Below are 23,210 nucleotides of genomic sequence, written 5' to 3'. Positions count from 1 at the left end.
GTGATGGCAAATGATCATGATGTAACCGTCATCGTGGAGTTTGGCAAGGTTGACGGAATGCCCGTTTATAATTTCAAAATAAGTTGCTGATTTGCCGATCGAATACGCAGGGTCACTTCACAATATTTTGATGATATGCACAAGTTTTATTTTTGTAGCGTATCTGTAATGTTCGTTGCGTATTTGATACGCTTGGATATTATTATACTGCGTATTTCTGCATTTCTGATGCGTATTTTACGCAGATACGCAGCTTATCTGGAGCTCTGTGATTGCTACTATAATAACTAGTAGTACTACTACCTGCACTGAAACATATTGACAGAACACATAGAAGCTCAAATGTGTCAGTTAATACTGTCTCTATTAAATAATAAAATTTCAGGATCAGGGATTCATCTAGGCCTGCTTATTGACAGATACTCGGCCAGAAGTCTGATAACAGAGCCATTAAAGAGGAGTGAGTAAGTCTTTTTAGCAATATTCAAGCAATATCATGACAGGGACACCCGATATTGCTTCACACATTGTTGGTTGGTTTGTTGTTTAACGCAGCACTCAGCAATATTCCAGCTATATGATGGCGGTCTGTAAATAATCGAGTCTGGACCAGACAATCCAGGGATTGACATCATAAGCATCGCTCCATGCAATTGACAGATGACAGATGACATGCATCATCCAAGTCAGCGAGCCTGACCACCCGATCCCGTAGGTCGCCTTTTACAGCAAGCATGGGTTGCTGAAGACCTATTTTACCCCAGATCTTTACGGGTCCATAGTGATGTTGTAATGATTGATTACAATCAATGATTATCTTTTAACATGCCGATATATAATGATTGACTGTGGTGTGCTTATTAATGTGTTGTTTTTTAAACAATTTATAGAGAAAAATGCTATTTAATTTCAATTTTATATTATATATCATCCATCAACATTATTATTCTTTTGATCTGTAAATGACAAAACATATATACAATACCAATATGCAACAATCAAGTATTTCCATTTGTGTTAAGACATAAAATATTTAATGGTACAAACAGGTTGACATATATGATACAACATTTTATATATGTATCAAAAATACAGAAAAGAATATCAATCAATCATAATCAATGATTGATCAAGTTGGAACATACTGATCATGACCAATGACCACTGGTTCCCCAAACTAGTAAAAACTATTCAAAAACATGTTTGGGGAAACTTTAAAACTTATTTTTGCTTACCAACGTTTTCCAAAATAATATCGTGAAATATCGCTTCATGTAACAAGTTTACTTGAAATTAAGTTTTAATTCTTGTGAATTAAATTGTGACTTTTATTGTTTGCATCCTTCATTTTGGCCACGAACATGTGTAAAATAGCAATTTAGCACAAAATTGACCCTACTCATGAAAAACATGCAACAACCTATGGAATAAAAGGAAATAAAACATGGAATAAGTATGTTTAACTAGCCACTGGTGTTAAACAATGTGCAATATATAGCACCAATAGTTAACATATGTGGGTTAGTGTTGAGTCATAGCACAAATGTTTGGTTTTTTCCTACTGCAAACACGATGATGCATCAATCAGCTCTGTATTGAAAATTATTACATTTATTCGGTAAACCGACTTGTGAACATAACAGTCCCTAGGCTACTGAAGGCGTTTATTATTTGTTTATTATAAAGGGACCTGTGTTGATAAAACAAAAATGGCTGCCACGTGTGGATGTTGTAAACACAACGTTGTTTCAACTATTGTGTTGGAACACGACATCAGATCCTGGGCATATTAATGTCTGAATATAGATAATTACACTGTGTTTTGCCTTACCTATATTCCCACGCGATTGCCTCAAAGGGATAGTTCTTTCAAAGCGCCTAAGTTCAGGCGATGAATCCGATACAGCCATTTCTTTGATTTGAAATTGCCACCTTCACCTATCCCAGGATGCAGCGCTGTGATCTATTTTTAGGTCACTGCTCGTTGACTCGTAGCGCACCTGTCAAAACTGTCAACGCGTGGAGTCAATTGAATGATCCCGGTGAAAGGGTTTTAGTAATCACCAATCATCGCGACAGAATCATTAATCTCCGAACTATAGAAATCTTAAATGAAATTATGCTCTATGTAACCGGAGACCATAAAATAATGGTCTCTGATGTAACTATAGGCAGTGATGGATGACGTAGGTCTACTGTATATATATGTACACCCGTGCTTGCATAAAGTTATTCATATCTGTCAAGAACAGCTGATATATACACATTTGAGTTTGGTTTGCGCTTTCACTCTCCCAATGATTCGCCGAACTTAGCAAAAATCTTACCGCAGGAATATTTAGATTGACATTAACAGTGAAAAAAGAAATTATTTTATGCACTGCAATAAGAACTATTTCTGAAAAGTATCGACAACTATGAAATATGAAATGCATGATTAAAATTTAATCTGGTATGTGCATGAAGGTCGTTAATATGCGAGAATGTAAAATATCTTGTTTTTAAATAATTGAATCACAATTAATTGACTTGTTGACTCACTAACGATACATAATGTATCTGTTCATGGGTTTAACTTGATTTGGAACAGGTGTTTAAAATTAAAATGTAGTGATATTGTATGGTTTGATAGAGATTTCTTAGAATTTGACAAATAACAAAATATATAGAAGACAAAATAACGAATAGACAAAAAATATGGATAACATATTTTATTGCCTAGTAATATTTTATTGCCTTATCTTACAGTCTTACTAAGTGGACTGTAGGGATGTGTACTTCCATCATCATATGGGCCATATGATTGGTCTGCCTCACCGTCCCTGAAACATATTATTCCCCAGCCCAGCCCTGTAACGCAAAAACTCTAAATGAAGCAAGTCTAGATTTTCTTCAATCCACCGTCTCACTGGGACACCTTTTTCAATTTAAATGGAGTTCTTTGTTTCTATGGACAACATATATTTTCAGAGACTAAGCGTTAGTCTATATGATTGATATATAGTACCACTACACACAAGGGAGGGGGTAAATTGTAAATCTAATTACAGAGGTATTACAATCCTGAACATTCTGAGGAAAATAATTATTTAAATTGTGAATAATAGCTTATAATTTTGATGTGAGATGTATAAAAACTTTCAGAATCGCAGTGTCGCTTCCGCAAGGGTTATCCTAATTTTTGGATAATTAATTTTTCTTACAGTCAGTTGGTCGCCTTAGATTTGGTAAACTGATCAAAATTGCAATATTCCAGCAGTATCACGGCGGGGGACACCAGAAATGGGTTTCACGAATTGTACCCATGTCGGGAATTGAACCCGGGTCTTCGGCGTGACGAGCGAACGCTTTAACCACTAGGCTACCCGACCGCCCCCATCCATGCTGAAGTAAACCATGATGATGAAAACACGTTGATTTCATGTCTGTACCTATACATTGTTATGTGGTTCTGAAATATAGGCACACGAAAACAATATAGATACACTTGAAAAAGGTGCACTTTAATTTGTTTTTATAATCTCTTTTGGGGCGGTCGGGTAGCCTCGTGGTTAAAGCGTTAGCTCGTCACGCCGAAGACCCGGGTTCGATTCCCGACATAAGTACAATGTGTGAAGCCCATTTCTGGTGTCCTCCGCCGTGATATTGCTGGAATTTTGCTAAAGGCGGCGTAAAATCATACTCACTCACTATAATCCCTATTGGACTCCATGTTCTCATTCCAAAGCAGCAGGTATAGAATATGCGTTAAGAGACCAATATTGACAACACTGAAGAACTAGTGTCAAGAACACCAATAAAGGGTGTTATTATAACATTTAATGGAAATACTAACATTTGTAAAAATACCCACTGTTGCCTAAAACATATATATTATGTTCTATCCCCTTACTGTCGAGCGCCAGACAGGGTAACAACAAGCGTCATCTTTTAAGGCATGTTGGTAAACGTGCCCAGGAATCAAACCGCCGACCTCTCGCCCTCCGCTCTATCCACTACGCCACGGAGGTTGTCTCCTACCAAGTAAATACACACGCTATGCAAATAGGTACTTGTTCAAGAGAATAAATAGTTTGATTTAATATGAAGAAATGTCCATTTGTAATTATTTAGACATTGCAAACAGCAAACTTCCGAAAGGCGAGTTTCCGGACTAATGGGGGTCCGGACAAAGGAAGCTACATTGTACATGGTCATGTATACACGGTGTGCCGCAAGTCGTTCATGGTAGGTTAGCTAACCCTCGTTAAAATCTGTGCAGATAAACTATGGTCATATGCTTTTTGACAATCGTGCTTTAGATCTCATCAGCTGAGGCAAGTTAATCATAATCACGTGACCAACCGAGGCGCATGATCTCATCGAGTAAAGTTCACAAGCGGGGATTCCCCATTGGACTTTCCCGGACTAAAACTTAATAGAAGTATCTAGACTTAGGCATTGCTGAAACAACTAGGACGAACTCTTGTCAGCAAAGGTAAGTATGGTAACATTACAAACGTTTATTCCTCATTATTGAACTATGAAAAGAATGTTATGTATGTGTCATTTACTTGGACGTATTCGTAGACAAACGTCATATGTATCTTAGAGAGTTACACTGTCACAAACGTGTCAGAAATTGGCGTCTTACAAAACCACCTCAATCCTGGGCCCACAAATCAGCAAGGAGATATTAGCGCCAGATGAATGTAACCCCATGTATTATATTGATATTTATTTAAACTAGACATATCATTGTCACTACATTGCTCCTAGTCTCACTGTAGCTGTGAACTGCACTACACTGTAGCTACTCTCACTGTAGCTATGAACTGCACTACATTGCAGCTAGTCTCACTGTAGCTGTGAACTGCACTACACTGCAGCTTGTCTCACTGTAGCTGTGAACTGCACTACACTGCAGCTAGTCTCACTGTAGCTGTGAACTGCACTACACTGCAGCTAGTCTCACTGTAGCTGTGAACTGCACTACACTGCAGCTAGTCCCACTGTAACTGCAAACTGTACTACACTGCAGCTAGTCTCACTGAAGCTGTAAACTGCACTACACTGCAGCTAGTCTCACTGTAGCTGTGACTGCACTACGCTGTAGCTAGTCTCACTGTAGCTGTGAACTGCACTACACTGCAGCTAGTCTCACTGTAGCTGTGAACTGCACTACACTGCAGCTAGTCTCACTGTAGCTGTGAACTCCACTACACTGCAGCTTGTCTCACTGTAGCTGTGAACTGCACTACATTGCAGCTAGTCTCACTGTTGTTGTGAAATCACTATATTGCTCCTAGTCTCACTGTAGCTTTGAACTGAACTACACTGCAGCTAGTCTCACTGTAGCTGTGAACTTCACTACACTGCAGCTTGTCTCGCTGTAGCTGTGACTGCACTACGCTGTAGCTAGTCTCACTGTAGCTGTGAACTGCACTACACTGCAGCTAGCCTCACTGTAGCTGTGAACTGCACTACACTGCAGCTAGTCTCACTGTAGCTGTGAACTGCACTACACTGCAGCTAGTCCCACTGTAACTGCGAACTGTACTACACTGCAGCTAGTCTCACTGAAGCTGTAAACTGCACTACACTGCAGCTAGTCTCACTGTAGCTGTGACTGCACTACGCTGTAGCTAGTCTCACTGTAGCTGTGAACTGCACTACACTGCAGCTAGTCTCACTGTAGCTGTGAACTGCACTATATTGCAGCTACTCTCACTGTAGCTGTGAACTGCACTACACTGCAGCTTGTCTCACTGTAGCTGTGAACTGCACTACATTGCAGCTAGTCTCACTGTAGTTGTGAACTGCACTATATTGCTCCTAGTCTCACTGTAGCTTTGAACTGCACTACACTGCAGCTAGTCTCACTGTAGCTGTGAACTGCACTACACTGCAGCTAGTCTCACTGTAGCTTTGAACTGCACTACGCTGTAGCTAGTCTCGCTGTAGCTGTGAACTGCACTACACTGCAGCTAGCCTCACTGTAGCTGTGAACTGCACTACACTGCAGCTAGTCTCACTGTAGCTGTGAACTGCACTACACTGCAGCTTGTCTCACTGTAGCTGTGAACTGCACTACATTGCAGCTAGTCTCACTGTAGCTGTGAACTGCACTACATTGCTCCTAGTCTCACTGTAGCTGTGACCTGCACCACACTGCAGCTACTCTCACTGTAGCTGTGAACTGCACTACACCACAGCTATTCTCACTGTAGCTGTGAACTGCACTACACTGCAGCTACTCTCACTGTAGCTGTGAACTGCACTACACTACAGCTAGTCTCACTGTAACTGTGAACTATTCTAATGAAAGAAAGAGCCTGCCTGAACACTACACATGCGCAGACCAGGGGCCTTGTACTAACCTACTGGTCGGTCGGTTCGCTCTCACAAGGTGTCCGGTATATGCAATTTGCGTCCATAAGTATGTCCAACTGCATTTCCAGTTGTGATGGGATGCTCAGACCTGCACGGTGGGCAGACCCTAGCGGCCCTCGTGCTTGAACACCGATGTGACGTAAAACATAAACTCACTCACTCGTGCTTGAACTAGCTGCTATAGTGAGGCTCGATCATCACTGCTGGGTCAACATGACTTTCTAGTTCTATGAAAGCCCTCGATTTCCTGGAAAATAAGCGACTACCTCGCTGTGTACTCGCCGCAGTCAAACGTTAGCTACTGAATCAATGGTATTTGTTTCTAGTGATTTGTATTCTACAATTATGTGCATAGTTTTGAAACCTATTTGCACCCTCTGGGATCAACTAATGAACTTGACATAGCCCTCTATACCCCTACCGTGAGTATACCTCATTATACTGCAACCTTAACACAGTGTCAACTCCCGTCATTATTTATACGTAACACGGGAAGAGATGTAGGGGATTGTTTGCATGTATTGAGTTGTTACGGGGTGAGTGACGGCGGGAACTCTTCAGGTCAGTAGGAATCATGCTTTTTGTATTAACGTATGATTTGTGGACCCGACCTTGAGTCACATCAGCATCAGCCGCATCGAAGTCATGAGATGATACGGTCAGAAGGTTATGTAATGAGGCTATATATAATATTTCAGATGTATATCATATGACGAGTAAGCCAGAGTATTTGGATATTTTATGCTATTTATTAAATATTTGAAGATTTTGTAAACTATTTTGCAGGTTATTTTTTGCAGGTACTTTTGTGAAATTGTACTCTAGATATATTGTAATATATGGAGGTTATACTATCGATATGTAATATATGCAGAATATTCCATAGAAATGTCATAATATATGGAGGTTATAGTGTCGATATGTAATATTTGGAGATTATTCTCTAGCATAGCATAGCATAGCATAGTATATAGAGGTTATATTATTGTCATGTAATATTTGCAGATTATTCTCAAATTATGTTATAGTATAGTAAATAGAGGTTATATTATCTATAAATAGTATTATAGCATTTTAGTTTTTGACATTTTCGTTTTTGTTTTTGACATTTTTATTTTAGTTTTTGACATTTTCGTTTTTGTTTTTGACATTTTTATTTTAGCTTTTGACCTTTTCGTTTTTGTTTTTGACATTTCCTTTTTAGTTTTTGACATTTTCGCTTCACATTTCAGCGATTCAATAGCTACTTGAAAGTACATTTTCCATGTTTTCGGTTGTTTTTATACATGATTTATCACATATTTGTATGGCAAATTGTGTTAATTTGCAAAAGGTTACGATAAAAGTAAGTCAAATATCCAAATATTGAAAAACAGACTCAATGTCCCTTATGGGCAACCGTAATAATAGTATATTACAGCTAAAATGGATAGAATTATAATACAAATACCCGCATGTTAGAAATCTGCGGGCCACTGTGACTAGATGGCATGACGCATATTCCCTTACGACGGACTGCATGTTGCCTAGTCTATAGTTATGTGACGTCACCCGATCAAGGCCATGGTCGAATGGCGTCATGTATTTTGATTGTGACGTCCTCCATTATTGTTCTATGATGTTGCCATTTGCAAATCAATTACCTCCGTTGTAGGTTTTTTAATACAGCCACTTCACCTCTGCCGCTGTTTGTTGTTTGTTCATTTTGGGATTAGCTATAATTAATTCTATCCATTTTATCTATACTAACGGTAACGATATTTTTCAGGGCATTATCATTTGCAAAAGCCTACGGTTTTTAATGTATGGAGGGTATATTATCGATATGTAATATTGACAGATTATTCTATAGCTATATCATATTTCGAGATAATATCATTGAATAAAATATTTGGAGATCATAAAGATGCATGTTTTGAAAAGATAGTATCGTATAACATATATTATATGAAAAAACTATATCATATCTGAATAATATATCATAGGTATATACAATTTGAAGATTATATTTTTATTAATTTTAAATATTTAGGTAGTTTAGTTGATTGATTTCAGGTGTGATTTGTTTTGATAAAGAACATATTTGAAGGAAGTAACTATGTTACTATTGACAATGTAATCTACATACACTCTCTCAAAAAAGAAACGCAACCCCAGAGTGAAAATGTTAGAAAGCCCCAAGAAGAAAAATGTTGATTGTAAATACAGTTTTTCTGATATGCACGTATACCATGTACACTGTTTATTAACGTAAGCGCCCAAACACACCAATTTTCGTGCACAAGGGCATTTTATTGTTACTTTTATCATAGTGAGCAAAATTTTCACGTGGCCCATGCCAAAAGCCTCATGCACGTGTATGGGTTTATAAAAGCACGTGTTGATTAGCAATTCACTCTATCGTTTTCACCGAAAGACAAGGTCGAATATGCCACGGTGGAGTGCTGCAGATCGAAATATCGCCATTGGTCGTATTGAGGCCGGACAAAGCTTTGGAAACGTTGCCCGGCACCTCAATATTCGTAAAACAACGGTTTCCCGACTTTGGAGCCAATACACCCAGTTTCATGCAACTGAAGATCGCCCCAGAAGTGGTAGGCCAAGGGTTACCACACCACCTCAGGATCGATTCATCCGGGTCACCCACCTACGTAATCGGCTAGCCACACCTACCGTCACTGCAACATAGGTGCCAGGTTTGAGAAGAGTGTCCGCACAAACAATTAGGAACCGTCTACGAGAGGCCGGTCTACGTGCAAGAAGACCACTTATTGGACCTGTTTTACGCCACGAACATCGACGCCAACGACTCAGGTGGTGCACCAACGTTCGGATATGGACCCTCAGAAACTGGAGGCGCGTCTGGTTTAGTGACGAATCACGTTTTCTCTTTCAACGCCGTGACGGAAGACAGCGTGTCTATAAAAGAGGAAACTAACGTTTTGCCCCGAAATGTGTTCGGCAGGTCGACAGATTTGGTGGAGGGAGCGTCATGGTGTGGGGAGCTATGTGTTACAACCAAAGATCAGACTTGGTGATCATTTGTGGCAATTTGACAGTCCAGCGCTATATCAATGACGTTTTACAGCCTCATCTTCTGCCGATTATCGACCAACAGAGGGAGCTCTATCAACACGACAACGCCCGGACGCACACTGTTCATGCAACAGTGAATTTTCTCCAGAATTCTAACGTCAACGTGTTACCATGGCCCTCACGATCACCAGACATCAACCCAATCGAACATCTTTGGGATTATCTGGACCGACGAGTACGTGCACGTACACCGCCGCCGCAGACGTTGGATGCACTAGCCGTTGCACTGCAGGAGGAGTGGAGAGCAATCCCTCGGGAAAGAATCCGGCGTCTAATCCGTTCTGTTCCTAGGAGGTGTAATGCTGTGATCGCAGCTCGTGACGCTCATACGAGGTACTGAGAAAGACGCCCCCTGCGTCAAGTCAATCTTAGTGAGAGAACTGTCGAAGTCTGGACTTCAACTTGCATAACTGTACTGCCACCATGCCAAATTTCATATTGTTGTCTTCAATAATAAATGTGTTATAATAACTTGAGTATTGAGATAAACATCTTGAAAATATAGGGGTTGCGTTTCTTTTTTGAGAGAGTGTATTTCACAAGACTGCCACTGAAATTATAGCATATACCTCCTCGTCCCACAAACTAAAAACTACCTGTATGACACGTTTAGGCATACGTAGTTCAGTCGTTTGTATTTATGTTGTAAATAATTGGTATTTCGTGAGTGAAGTTGTAGGAAATTTAGATTGAATGTCATGCTGTAGCTGTGAACTGCACTACATTGCAGCTAGTCTCACTGTAGCTATGAACTGCACTACACTGCAGCTAGTCTCACTGTAGCTGTGATCTATTCTAATGAAAGAAAGAGCCGGCCTGAACACCACACATGCGCAGACTAGGGGCCTTGTTCAAAACTACTGGCAGTGCCGTAGCCAGCCGGGGGGCAGGAGGGGCAGTTGCCCCCCTGGATTTTTTATAGAAAACATTTTTCCTTGTGAAAGTTAACTTGAATAAGAAATGAATAATCTTATTTGCGACTACCTTGCTGTGTACTCGCCGCAGTCAAACGTTAGCTACTGAATCAATGTTATGCTAATGTCATCAACGTGGGTGAGTTGGGTTTAACACCGCTTTGAACAGTACTCCAGTGTCAGTGTTCACGACTTGTCAGCGCGATGTAGGAGGTAAGCCAGAACTGATGCGGGTTCCGGACGGGTATGGTGATAACGCAGCGAGAAACATAATCGGGGCAAACCAGGATACGATCCCACGCTCATAGCTTTCTGACATGCCCAAGGGACGCACCTCTGCACGGCGAATTGCAGCGCCTTAGAAGACTGGGCCATCCTTTTCATATTTTTTAGAGGTCTATCTTTCTTTACAATTATAATTTTACTTTTATCCTTATTTATCAGTAACTGTCAGTTGTAGAATATATGGACAACTTACCACTCTTTACTCTAACCTGGGCACTGTGCTATCAATAATGATAATGTAATCAGTAAACAACTGCATACCTAGTTTTACTGATACATGTTTGGTTGTCATACTCCAACAATGTACATGTAGGTAGAATATATAGTCCAAAATATACTCTATAGTAACAGAAAATAGGAGTGAAGATAATTGACCCCCTGAAGGACACTGAAACAGCATCTGAAAACATATGTAGGCTAACTTTACAGTCACAAAATTTCATATACTTAATTATTATGATTAATTAAGACACACATCTGTTTTTTTCATATTTTTTTATAGATAAAGGAACAGTGTGGTATGCCGTAATTAGGGACCAAACATTGTTTTATACCTAACCCTTCTTCAAACACTTTGTCATTACTTATGACTATACATGATCCGACTTCTTAAATGTCATCTATGTATACGTTATCAAACATATTATGCATATTAAACAATAATGAAATGCTAACTAATTATTAAGGTCTTTATTCATTGTAACATTATAACACTGACAAATAATACACCCGAGTGACTGTACAGTGACAATGTATTGTTGTGAGGAATCAAAGAGTAAAAGCGGATGTATTTGTGACTGGTCCATTAACACCCAGTATGACTCCCTGTCTTTAACACAAAGAGGTATCCATTGTGTAACTCAATCAAGTATTCTTGTATTTCTAGGTATGTACCACCTCCCAGCACAAGAAACTTCTGTTTTATAAACTGACACCGACGATGGCAGAACCAGAGGCTATCACAGAGAGCCATGGCAGCAGGCCTGACGATGGTGATCAGGTAGGAGATATTCGCAGAGGAATCATAGATACTGGGGATATATTGACGAAGAATGTTATTACAACGATATTGATGACAAACAGCATGTTTCTGACGAGGATAAAGATGGTAACGAATGTATATGTACATTTAGAGGTATTTTTATTGGACCTTTGATGATGAAGAAATACATATTTGAAGGTCAATTGTGTCTTTTAATTTCCTTCAGACTCAAACAGTACTGTATTATCGGACATCAGATGAGACCGTGATGACATCCATGACAGTGACTGATCCGCACATACCAGATGGGGCACATGGTCGAATAGCTTCAATACAAAATATTGGCCCGCCACAAATCACTGATCCAGGTGAGTGTACAAGAGTCAGTGCGTACGTCGACCAAAATGTCAACCAAAAACTTAAATACATTTAATTCTAAATAAACAGAGTATAATGTAACTTTAGCAAACTTATCTAAATAGATTTTTTTTCATTGACTCGCAGATTTTCAGCAAGCGATGCAAAGACTTTCACTGTTATCGGTTCCTAGTGGTGAGTATTATGCGATGGGAGGGATTACGTGTGTGTTGGGCTAAGGATGAGGAGGGGGACGCTACAATTTATAATAATGTGGGTGTAAATGAATGGAGAGTTGTTCTGCAGTTAACTTGTTGATACTGTCTATAATACTGTAAGGTAATATAAAATGTCAAGGCCAGAGAATAATCATTTTCGATTATCTGCCGAAACAGATTCAATTGAACATAAAATGCAAATTAATACAATTATATGGATGGATCACTGAAAATCAGTGATGACACCAGGTGTTTGCAAAAAAAAGGTAAGCATGCCCAGCTTGACAGGTAACACCCGTCACTCAAACAATTTGCATGAAAAAGTAAGTGTTTGTTCGTTGCTTAACGATGCACAGCAGTACTTCTGCCATAACACTCTTCTGATATCAAAGGGGTAGGCACTGAAAGTTGACATTGCTTTTGAGAAGGGCCTTCAAACGATAAAATGCATGAAAGGGTAGTTAGGTTATACTTTTTTTCAACTAACATATAGATTTGCGCCAGGTGGAAATTGATTTTAAATATTTTGATTATTATTCTAAAATTGGAAATGCTTTAATGTCTCTTTTCGAGGTGTGAACCATGGGGAGATTAACATCATGAACGTTTTTAACGACGTGACTGTAACAAGAGAAACTTCATACGGTGCTGTGAACGAAATTCCAGGTATGTGTACTTTCATGACGTAAAATGTACATTTGTTGAAATATGTGTAAAACAACAGAAAATATATTAGAATGTACTTAATTTAACGAGAGATAAATTATACAAATGTTATATGTTGATGAGTGTTACCGTGCATATTCATATCCATATATTATTTCCTTGTAGATATGGTCAGAGAGAAAATGAAATCTGCAAAAGACATTTTTGTAGAAACAGAAGCTTATGAAAATGTCTATGATGCCCTTGAACACGACGGACATGTGCTCATTTCTGGATCGCCCGGTTCAGGTAAAACAACAATGGCTCTTTACATCATGGATAAATACCGAAGAAAGAAATACCATGTGCAATTTGAAGATGATGTGGCGGATTTCAAAGTTGAAGATCATGTTAATCTGAAAGTACCAACTCTGCTTGTCTTAGATGATGTGTTTGGTCGCTTTGCGCCTACATCTGAAAAGAAAGTTCGTTGTACAAAGATATTTGATTATTTGAAAACACATTTCAAAAGTTTAGAGGAAAAGAGAAAGAAAACACAAGATGAGGATAAAACTAAAGGTGTCGAGGCATCTGAAATCACTCTGAAGGTTATCATGAGCAGTAGGACAAACATTTGCAAGCATCAAATTGTCACTACTATGTTAAACAAATACAAAACATCCTTGTTCAGACAAAGCACTATAGCTGATCTGACAATATCTGAGCTGAAAGAACATGAGAAAGAATCGATACTTCGAAAACATTTGGTCAAATCGAAATTGGATCTCACTGAACATGACATAAAAACCATTACACGGTTGGAATATAAGACACTGGGTTTTCCATACATCTGTCAGTTGTTTGCAGACAGTTTTTCGTCAAAGGACGAAGCTGTGAAATTCTTCATGGAGCCCTGGGCATATCTGTATGACTTGATAAGCAACATATTCTCATCTGATGACCCAAACTACAGAGCTGCAGTGCTACTGCTTATGGTCCTCAATGACGGAACACTGAATTTGATTCAGCTCCAACAGGCTCGACCAAGTGGGAGGAATATTGAACTTCGACACAAAATAGCAAAGGTTGAGGAAATACTCCCGGGTGTATGTCATCCAAATCAGTTAAACAAAGCTGCAAAAAACGAGATTCGCACTCTTTTGGTGTCTGAAGGTGACACGATGTCATTTAGTCACCCAACTATCTATGATGTTGTCGCGTTTGCTGTAGGGGACACGAATCCCGACTTTGTCCTTGAAAACTGCAGTCTCAAATTCATCATCGAAAGGACAAAGGTTTCAGAGGACCACAAGACAGACCATCCAAGTGGAGGGGATATACACAGCTTCATGATAAATCTTAGACAAGGTGCTGCTGTCGGGCTGGTGGAAAGGCTCACAAGAGAGATTGTTGACGGTTATATTGCTCTTCCATTGTCACATCAATGTTTCTCGCGAGCAGATATGGCTGAATATCTGTTTACAAATCTCTCGTCACATGGCAACATTGAACAATATTTGCATTCTTGTGATAAGCAGCATGGCATGGGCTTCCTGTACTGGTCATCATTCTCCAGTACTGGTCCTGTGAGCAAAATGTCATTTGAGCACACCGACTTTTCTGTTCATGAAATCCGAGAAGGATATCTTGGTTGCTGTATGAGTGGAAACTTGTCTTCATTACGAGTTCTCATTGAAAACTCAAAGAACATATTGGACAAAGTTGCCTCCACTGATGTTGGAGACATCCTCGGTATCAAACAAGAAACAAGACAGTTAGTTCGCTCCTTATCAGCTTGCAGCCCAACCAAAACAGAAGTGCCATCTGCTATTGAAACACCTCGATCGCATGGTGACAACAAAGATAAATTGATTCATATAGCAACTGCGTATGGATTCACTGCAATTGTAGAACTACTGCTTGATCTTGTTGGTATACATATTGATGCTCGAGGAGGAAACGACATGACTGCAATTATGTATGCTTGCTACCTTGGACACAAGGAGTTAGCACAAATCCTACTCCAAAGACAGGCTGACCTGGAACTGCTTGATGAAGAAGGTGATAACTGTCTTCATCTTGCATGTCGAGGAGGATCCATAGCTATTGTACAACTCCTTCTTGACAAAAACATGGACATCAACAAACACGGTGAGCATGCACGTACACCTTTGATGTATGCCTCATACAATGGCCATGGGGACCTGGTGAGGCTTCTACTGAAGTATGGAGCGAAGGCAGAGCCTGATCTGTCTTCAATAGAACAAAAGGACACTTGTCTCCATCTTGCGTGTGTGAAAGGTGAAACAGGTGTAGTTCGGATCCTTCTCGATCAGGGTGCTATGGGCATTGAAGTGATTGGCGGAAGAGAAAGAACACCGCTAATGTATGCTTGCAGGCATGGACGTCTAGAAACTGCCAAAGAACTCGTTGACAGGAATGCCAGACCAAATGTTTTAGATGAAGGCAATATGAATTGCTTACATCTTGCAGCAATGAAAGGACATATACCAACTGCTGAGTGGCTCCTTGGTTTGAATGTTGGACTCACTGTTGACTCTGTTAACTCTGTTGGGAGAACACCCTTGATGTATGCAATGAAAAATGGTCAGGCTGAAATGGTTGACTTTTTTATTGCAAACGGTGCAAAAATTGCAATAAAAGATCATAAGAAATTTACATGTTTACACATGGCAGCGATGTCAGGGATGTGGCACTTGTTGGAAGTATGCTTGCAAAACGGGCTAGATGTCAACTCGCTCACGGAACCTGGTTGGACACCAGTTATGGGGGCATGTAAAGGAGGACAGATAGATCTTGTCAAAGGATTAGTTGCGAGAGGAGCCAATGTCAATCTTGGAGGTGGTTGCCTATACGCCGCATGTACCCAGAACTGTCTTGAAATGGTCAAGTATATTGTGTCCAATGTCCAAGACATCAATGAACGTGGACCAAAGAACAGAACAGCTGTTATGACAGCCTGTTTTCACGGGTACATTGACATTGTGGAATATTTGCAGTCTTGTGGTGCAGATATGACATGTAAAGATGAATATGAACAAACATGTCTTCATGTAGTCTGTCGAAGCAGTGCCAACCTGCAGCTTGTTGAAAAGCTGGTAAAACTTCTCCCTATTGATGACGTTGATGCCAACGGCATAACACCTCTTATGTATGCAGTGAGGTCAGACTCCCCTGAATTGATAGGTTGCCTCGTACGAAATGGTGCAAACATTTATACAACAAATACAACAGACAGCCGTTGGCAAACCAATCTCCACACAGCCTGCTGGTTTGGGAATAGAAATGCATGTGCTAAACTTCTTGATCTTGGCATGGATGTGGATGTTCTTGATTCTATGAAAAGAACTCCCCTGATGTCTCTTGCTAAAAGCAAGAAAGATTGCACAGTAATTGAAAAACTTTTAGTAGAACGGAGAGCAGATATTAACGTGAGAGATCAGGATGATAATACAGTATTGCATGTTTCAGCTAAATGGGGCGGTCATCCAGCATTTGCAAGGTATATACTAGAGAAAGGTATGGATGTCAATACGCTAGGTGCTTATGATCACAGTCCCGTGATGTCTGCATGCCGAAGTGGCAACACATTAGCCTTTGACTTATACCTAGCCAACGGAGCTCTGCTGCATCTTACAAATGCTCATGGAGCAAGCTGTCTACATTTGGCATGCATGGTTGACACCGATGATGCTCACATTGTTAATGAACTACTCGATCGTCGGGCTGACATCAATGCACAAGACGAACAGAACAAAACACCAGCTATGTATGCCATCAGCAAAGGCAGCGTCCACATCTTGGGACTCCTTTTGGCACGGAATGCATCGCTCACTGCATTTGATAAAAGAGGAAATGCGACCAGTTTGCTTCATTATGCATGCAACCTTCAAGGCATGACCACAGAGAAAATAGAGTTACTTCTTCAAAAAAGAGGTCTACGTGTAAATGAACCTACCATGTACCACTCCCAGACGCCATTGATGCTTGCAGCAAGACAAGGAAATCAGGCCGTTGTAGATCTACTGTTAAATTCAGGAGCTGATCCAAGAAAGGTTGATAGGAATCGCAGAAATTGTGTCTACCATGCTCAAAGCCAAGGTCATCATGAATTGGCCGAGTACTTGGCCGATCGGTTAAGAAGAAGATACCATAGGTATTGAAATGCCTACAAACATGTATATGTGGAACACATTAATAGTACATATGTGCTATGTCATCATACCACGTTCTACTGGAAACAAAGTTTATGTAACAAATTGTACTTGTTGGTAATACAGTACAAAACATTGCAGCGTGCAATGGACGGGACTACAGTTTTCGAGACATGGACAAATATCCCTGCGTTCTTGTTGAAAGAAGAGAAAACCTATTTCCATACCAGATATTCATATTTGATATTCAGAATTAAAAACAATGAACACAATTCAAAATGTGATGACTTTGTTGTATAAATTACAAATTCAAACATTGATTTACAATTCCAAAACGTTGAAACACATGGTATCCTTTATTATACTTAATTTAACACATTATTCAGGATAGAAAAAAAACATTGTATAAGTGTACCTAGGTATGGCCTGTTTCTCTAGTATCTCATCACATCTTTGTATACATTCACATGTATCATAACAGAAATTTTGTATATTTATTATGTATATCTCCGTTTTCTGTTCTTGTTCATATATACCAAATACAATTACATATACATGCATGTATTGATTATTGTGTACATTCTTCACGATTCATACTGAATATTCTTACAAAACTTGTGTCAAACAAACATCAAGTTTGAAATGTTGTAAAGAATAATTTTTGATGATTTGTAAACTTTTTTTCACACGGTATACTTTAACGTCTCCATTAAATGTGTATCAATGAATGATTGCATATGCATACTGGTATAGTGAAATGAATTGTTTTATCATATTTCTCCACTTGAATATTGTAAATAATGGAATGTGTATTCGTGTATATGTCCAATCATGTACTAGGCAACCTGACACCGACACAAGTTGAATTCACCCCTCTTTGTCATACAGTCTTGTGGATAGTTTGTTGACACTGTGAATCTTTATACATAGAGCTAAATATGAACCAGATAAGGTTATTTCACTGATCTCTTTTATTTCTAGCTGAGGTGGGTAAATCAGTGGAAGGGAATTATGTAATTATTAAAAGATATCAGATCACTGAAATACCTTAAACTTTAGTTGAACGTTTTGGCAAGTTTCGGTATTTTGACTTTGCCAATCCGAGCAGTAATTCTGATTTACATTTATATGCATAAAGAAACAGATCAGCATGACGGGGAGCACAGTTGGTGTCCAAATTTCACAAATTTCGTTTCTATGAGGAAATCCAGTATTTCACATATTGTTATTTTTTCAGTAAACTTCGGAAAACTCAGTAAATATACCATGACCTGAGAGAGTAATACTGTTGTCTTCAGTGCTTAATAACATTGTGTTTTGTATTCTGCCTTTTTGTGTGATGGTGTCATTGTCATACACAGATAATAAAGAATAATTATTATCTTTATTATGCTTTATTTCATCGGCGCTCGTGCATTACCTGTCCATTGATCCCATAAACACTAGTAATCATGATTTCACGCCCACACTGGCGATCACCGCTCAATTACAGTAAGTAACTGAATTCCATAGCTGAATATGAAACGCGAAGGTCTTTCAGGGATGTTAACTGCAGAGACAGGATGCTGACGTTGTACAACAATAAGAGCAATATTTAATCGCTGATGGTCGGTTCATAGTTGACCGTAGGATCGGTGAATGCCGTAGAAATTGCTGAGTCATGGAAATGGAAACGTACAGTGGAAAAAAACATATATTTTTAACTGGCGTTACCATGTAGTGGAACTTGACAGGAATCCGTGACAACCATAACCCTGAGTTGATTTGTTAAAGCTATCAACAATCAATGTTCAGTCACTATGACAGATTCACGGTGTTGTTGTTTTCATAGATAACTAATGGTTAAAGTTATCATAACGACGGACGACGGAGGCTGGGTGTCTGAAATAGCTGTGCTGATACAGGACCATTTATTCTGACTATACATAAACAACTGTTTGATAGGCATCACTTAGAAGTTGACGGGTGACAAAATAGACACACTTTATGGATAACAAGTTATTTAATTTCTGTAAAGGTGACGTTTCGGTATAGATCCTTATACCGTTACCCTGCTTGACAACGGTATAAGGATCCAGTCTTGCTTGACAACGGTATAAGGACATGTACGGAAACGTCGCCTTTACAGTAATTAAAGAAGTTGTTATCCATAAATTGTGTCTACTTTATAGTTAATCACTTTAGTGGGTGATCAACTATTGTCAAAGTTAATAATCCTTGTCTGGAAATACTTTTTGGTGGCTATTTTCCAAAATGGCCGCCATGACCGCCACAGGTCACACTTTCGATGGACAATAGCTAATTTTGAAACTTTATGCAAAATGTTTTGTCTTAATCATCAAATGCACGATACTTCTGCTTTTCTGCTCCACTTGAAGAGAATGGTCCAGGAGCTGCTGAAATTGGTTTGCGTATAACCAGACGACCTCAACCACTACTTGACCTTCGACAATTTGAGGAGGCAAGCATAGACGAAAGCAATAACGTTTCTCTTTAGCCTTTTATATATCCAATAGCTCCGCAAAACTATATGCATTACTTTCCCACCAAATGTACTTCACAAACATTTCCATATTTGACGCATCAGCGACCAAAATGATATCCTGTGCAATTCCTTTCTGTTCTTTGTTCTGGTGTTTGTTCAGATAAAAACTTGACTTGCCTGTGGATGTGTTTGTGACGGGTGCCACCGATGGGGCAGGATACGCTAACATTTTCGCGAACACCAGGTATCAAGTTTAAAACGGGATGTAGTGGGTAGGTATTACCTCAAACGGGCTCTACCATTTACAGGATTATGTATGAAGTCTTATTATGAAGACTGTTTCGGTAATAGTTACCTTGTCTAAACAAACCTGGGACTAAGAAATGGAAGGAATGTGCCACATCATTGTTACATTTCTACATTAATGATGCAACAGTAACATGATTCAGAACTTAATTTTACTGTGATATACATTTCCTTATGTGTTAATTCCTTGAATAACGTCCTATTCAACTGGAAACGAGGTTCTCCGTGCGTAAGTTTATATCCTCATTATGAAGTGTTAACTGCCTATGGCATGTGTTATGATTTAACACAATATTGAATATCTAGTACCAGAATGTATTACGCATTAAAGGATGAAAAAAAAAATTTTTGAAATGAAATCGATAAGTATCTAGTGAACACCTTACGCCCCAACAAATTTCAGTCTGTCTCGAAAACACTATTACAGGAGCTAGTGAGTGAATGTTGTTTCACGCCATAGTGGGAGAATGTTGTTTCACGCCTTAGATATGTTACCATATATGTTACCACATATGGCCATATGTGTTAGCCCGGAACCCCGTAGTTTCAAACTAAAATAGTAAATAAAAGAAACAAAAACATTTCCATAATCATAAAAGATATTTACCATTGGACGATTCCGACTATATCACGAGTGTTTATGCTTATGTTTTATTAAAACGGGTGTGAGCGAGGCGGTTGGATGGCCTGGTGGTTAAAGCGTCCGCTCGTCACACGCAACGACCGGGTTCTATTCCCCACATTAGTACAATGTGTGCAGCCCTGTCTGGTGCCTCCCGCCGCGATATTGTTGGCATTTTGCTAAAAACGACTAACTCACTCACTCACTGCCTCACCAAATGACCACGTGTTAACATCATGAAATGTTAAAAGATAAAATATATTTAGGGACGTTTAGAAATGTAACTGGAACAAAGCGGCGTTAAACCCGACTCAGTAGCCACTCACCCACACACTTATGAAAACCTACTTGAAACTGGAAAGTGAGAGGATTTTAAAGATAATAATAACATGTTAAAGTTTTTTTCCGAAAGACTGAAACATGTTCATATGGCTAACAAAATAATTACTGTTTAAAAAATCACTATTAAATTATCTTGGATGTTTGCTCAGAAGCCCTATTACTACTATTTAAGTCCTAGTGTAGGGAACTTTGAGGTAGTCGAAAACATTTCCGTTGTATCTAATACTTACACTGTACATATATATCATGTATCATCAATAACATGACCTCACTATCAATTAGAAACTGTCATTGTGGACGTTATACACATCACATCATGGTCAGCTACATGTATCTTGGACAGGAGAAAAACACTTTTAGGATGTATACTTTGGTATACAGTACGTGTTCAGTAATCTAAGTACAACTTAACGCCACAGGTGTGTCGTTCGGGCTGACTAGAATTGTGATCGGGGAGTCAGTGACTTGGCTGATAGTGCGTTATCGTGCCCTGCTTTGTTGACCAGGCTAACAAACAATGGTTTGCGGGATCCAGCCTTGGGTTTTAGAGGCCGCTATGATATTATTGAACATTGCTGACTGCCGTCTAAACAATCAAAACCAAAAAGGATTTCAATGACATTTCTAAATTATTAATCATTAAAATACTTAAAGGGTTAGATATGTTAAGGTATAAGTCACACACATTCACAAATAAACCATAACACGTTTTTCATCTTGAATTTTTAAAAATAGAAATATATCATTTGTCAGTATACCAATGCAGAAAAGATGATTGGTGAACCTGCTCTCCCCTTTCACAATCAATTTCTGTTTTCAAATGATAGAATCCTGATAATAAACATCTTCCCGAGGCAAGAGAGTTGACTGACTTTAAAAGTCCAGTTTCCCACCTTGCCGAACTAGGCTGGAATTCCTGGGCTCGATCGTAGCGCCACCTGTGGTTATTACAAGTTATGTCCATTCTACACCTCTCCTATGGACCAATCAGATTCCACCTCTCGTACCACTTGCATTTGTTTCAAACGAAATGGCGGCGCCCGGTCAAGACGATCTGATCGATAATGAAGACCTATATTGTGATAAAACGGGTTTTACATCACGAAGTGCATCAAATCACGCGAGCACCTTGATTAAAAACATGAAATGATTTGAAAAATATCTGTTGACAACGAGTTGGCGGTGCACATGCTTTGCAAATCCTGCAATCGACCGAAATCTGCACGACAGTTTACGAACCGGTTTTCGATTTCGGTGCGCGATTGTGATTGGACTATGCATAGACTCGTTAGCACAGCCAAAATGTAACTTCATAATACCAACCTAGTTCGGCAAGGGGATGAAACTGGACTTTTAGAGTCAGTTAACTCTCTTGCCTCGGGAAGATGGTTAATGAATGGCGTGATATGGCATAGAATGGCATGATAGGATACGATAAGCAAGGAAAATGACATGACATGATATTGTTTAGGGATCAAAACGTAATTACAGACGCACCAAAGATGATACTTGATTTTAACCAAATAAAAGCATGTGTACATAGCTCTCATGCAACATATTGCTGTCTTCCTTCCTCCTGTAATTTATATTTATAAACTTATGACAGCTGACGCAGTATAGTCAACACGCCAACGATGATGATGTGATCGATTCCATTTATTATATGAACCAATGTCTAGTAACTAATCAAGTGTTTGACAGAACCTTTTGCGCGATTCCTATCCGGTATATTTTAAATGAGCAAACAAACTCAAAACAGCATACATTACATGTGAAAGGACACAGCCGTCGAGGGTGGAATTCGTATATACACATCACGAATGTGACGCATGGTACAGTCAGCCAAGAAACATGAACATTCCAACTGGAGCATGTGGCACATTCTGAACGTCCACATGTGGGACTGGACCCGTGAAGATTCCGGGGTAGAATAGGTCTTCAGCAGCCCATGCTTGCCGTAAAAGGTGACTATGCTTGTCGTAAAAGACGACTAACGGGATCGGGTGGTCAGGCACGCTGACTTGGTTGATGCATGTCATCGATCCCAAATGCGTGGATTGATGCTCATGATATCAATCACTGGATTGTCTGGTCCATACTCGATTATTTACAGACCGCTGTCATATAGCTGGAATATTTCTGAGTGCGGCGTTAAATAACCAACCAACCAACCAACCAACCAACATGTGGGACGGGAAATCGTTGCACAGTTGCATCCCTTCATCGTGCCAGAATCCATGAGTTCGAGTAAGTAAGTTGGTTTTAACGCCGTTTTGAACATTATTCCAGTTATATAACGACGTGTCAGCTGAATGTGGAAGGAAAGCCCGAAGTGATGCAGGTCTCAGACGTTTACTACCTTAGTGTAACCCACGATCAAGGGTATGGTGCTGACAAACCTAGAACCATAA

General features: G+C 39.4%; 2 protein-coding genes across 9 annotated transcripts in view; one reads left to right on the top strand and one right to left on the bottom strand.

Moving 5' to 3' along the window:
• Nucleotides 1-23,210, bottom strand: part of LOC124137102 (DEP domain-containing protein 7-like) — a 59,744-nt gene that overhangs the window by 15,197 nt on the left and 21,337 nt on the right. Inside the window, exon 1 of one of the 5 annotated variants that reach the window (XM_046503262.2) lies at nt 6,360-6,520. The exons of 3 other annotated variants lie outside the window; for them this stretch is intronic. Coding sequence is in view for 1 of the 2 variants with exons in the window: in XM_046503260.2 (XP_046359216.1) it covers nt 1,832-1,910 (79 nt within the window). In the remaining variant the exon portion in view is untranslated. Of the gene's footprint in view, nt 1-1,831; nt 3,544-6,359; nt 6,521-23,210 lie in introns of those variants that run through there. One more of the 5 variants, XM_046503260.2, reaches the window with a different exon arrangement.
• On the top strand, nt 4,365-18,431 carry LOC124137097 (serine/threonine-protein phosphatase 6 regulatory ankyrin repeat subunit A-like). Of its 4 annotated transcripts, none has more exons than XM_048383826.1 (6): nt 4,365-4,477; nt 11,554-11,667; nt 11,876-12,017; nt 12,154-12,201; nt 12,798-12,890; nt 13,056-18,431. In XM_048383826.1, exons 2-6 carry the CDS (start codon nt 11,608-11,610, stop codon nt 17,051-17,053), a joined length of 4,341 nt encoding a protein of 1,446 aa, XP_048239783.1. In that variant the 5' UTR covers nt 4,365-4,477; nt 11,554-11,607; the 3' UTR covers nt 17,054-18,431. The 4 variants fall into 4 exon arrangements, with proteins under 4 accessions (XP_048239783.1, XP_048239781.1, XP_048239782.1 ...); XM_048383824.1 differs by lacking the exon at nt 4,365-4,477 and adding an exon at nt 6,562-6,684; XM_048383825.1 differs by lacking the exon at nt 4,365-4,477 and adding an exon at nt 6,568-6,794.

This window comes from Haliotis rufescens, unplaced genomic scaffold, assembly GCF_023055435.1.
Source record: "Haliotis rufescens isolate VD_foot unplaced genomic scaffold, xgHalRufe1.0.p SCAF_5, whole genome shotgun sequence".
Lineage (NCBI taxonomy): Eukaryota > Metazoa > Mollusca > Gastropoda > Lepetellida > Haliotidae > Haliotis > Haliotis rufescens.
Note: the sequence above shows the minus strand (reverse complement) of the source record. Positions and strands in the feature narration are given on the sequence as shown.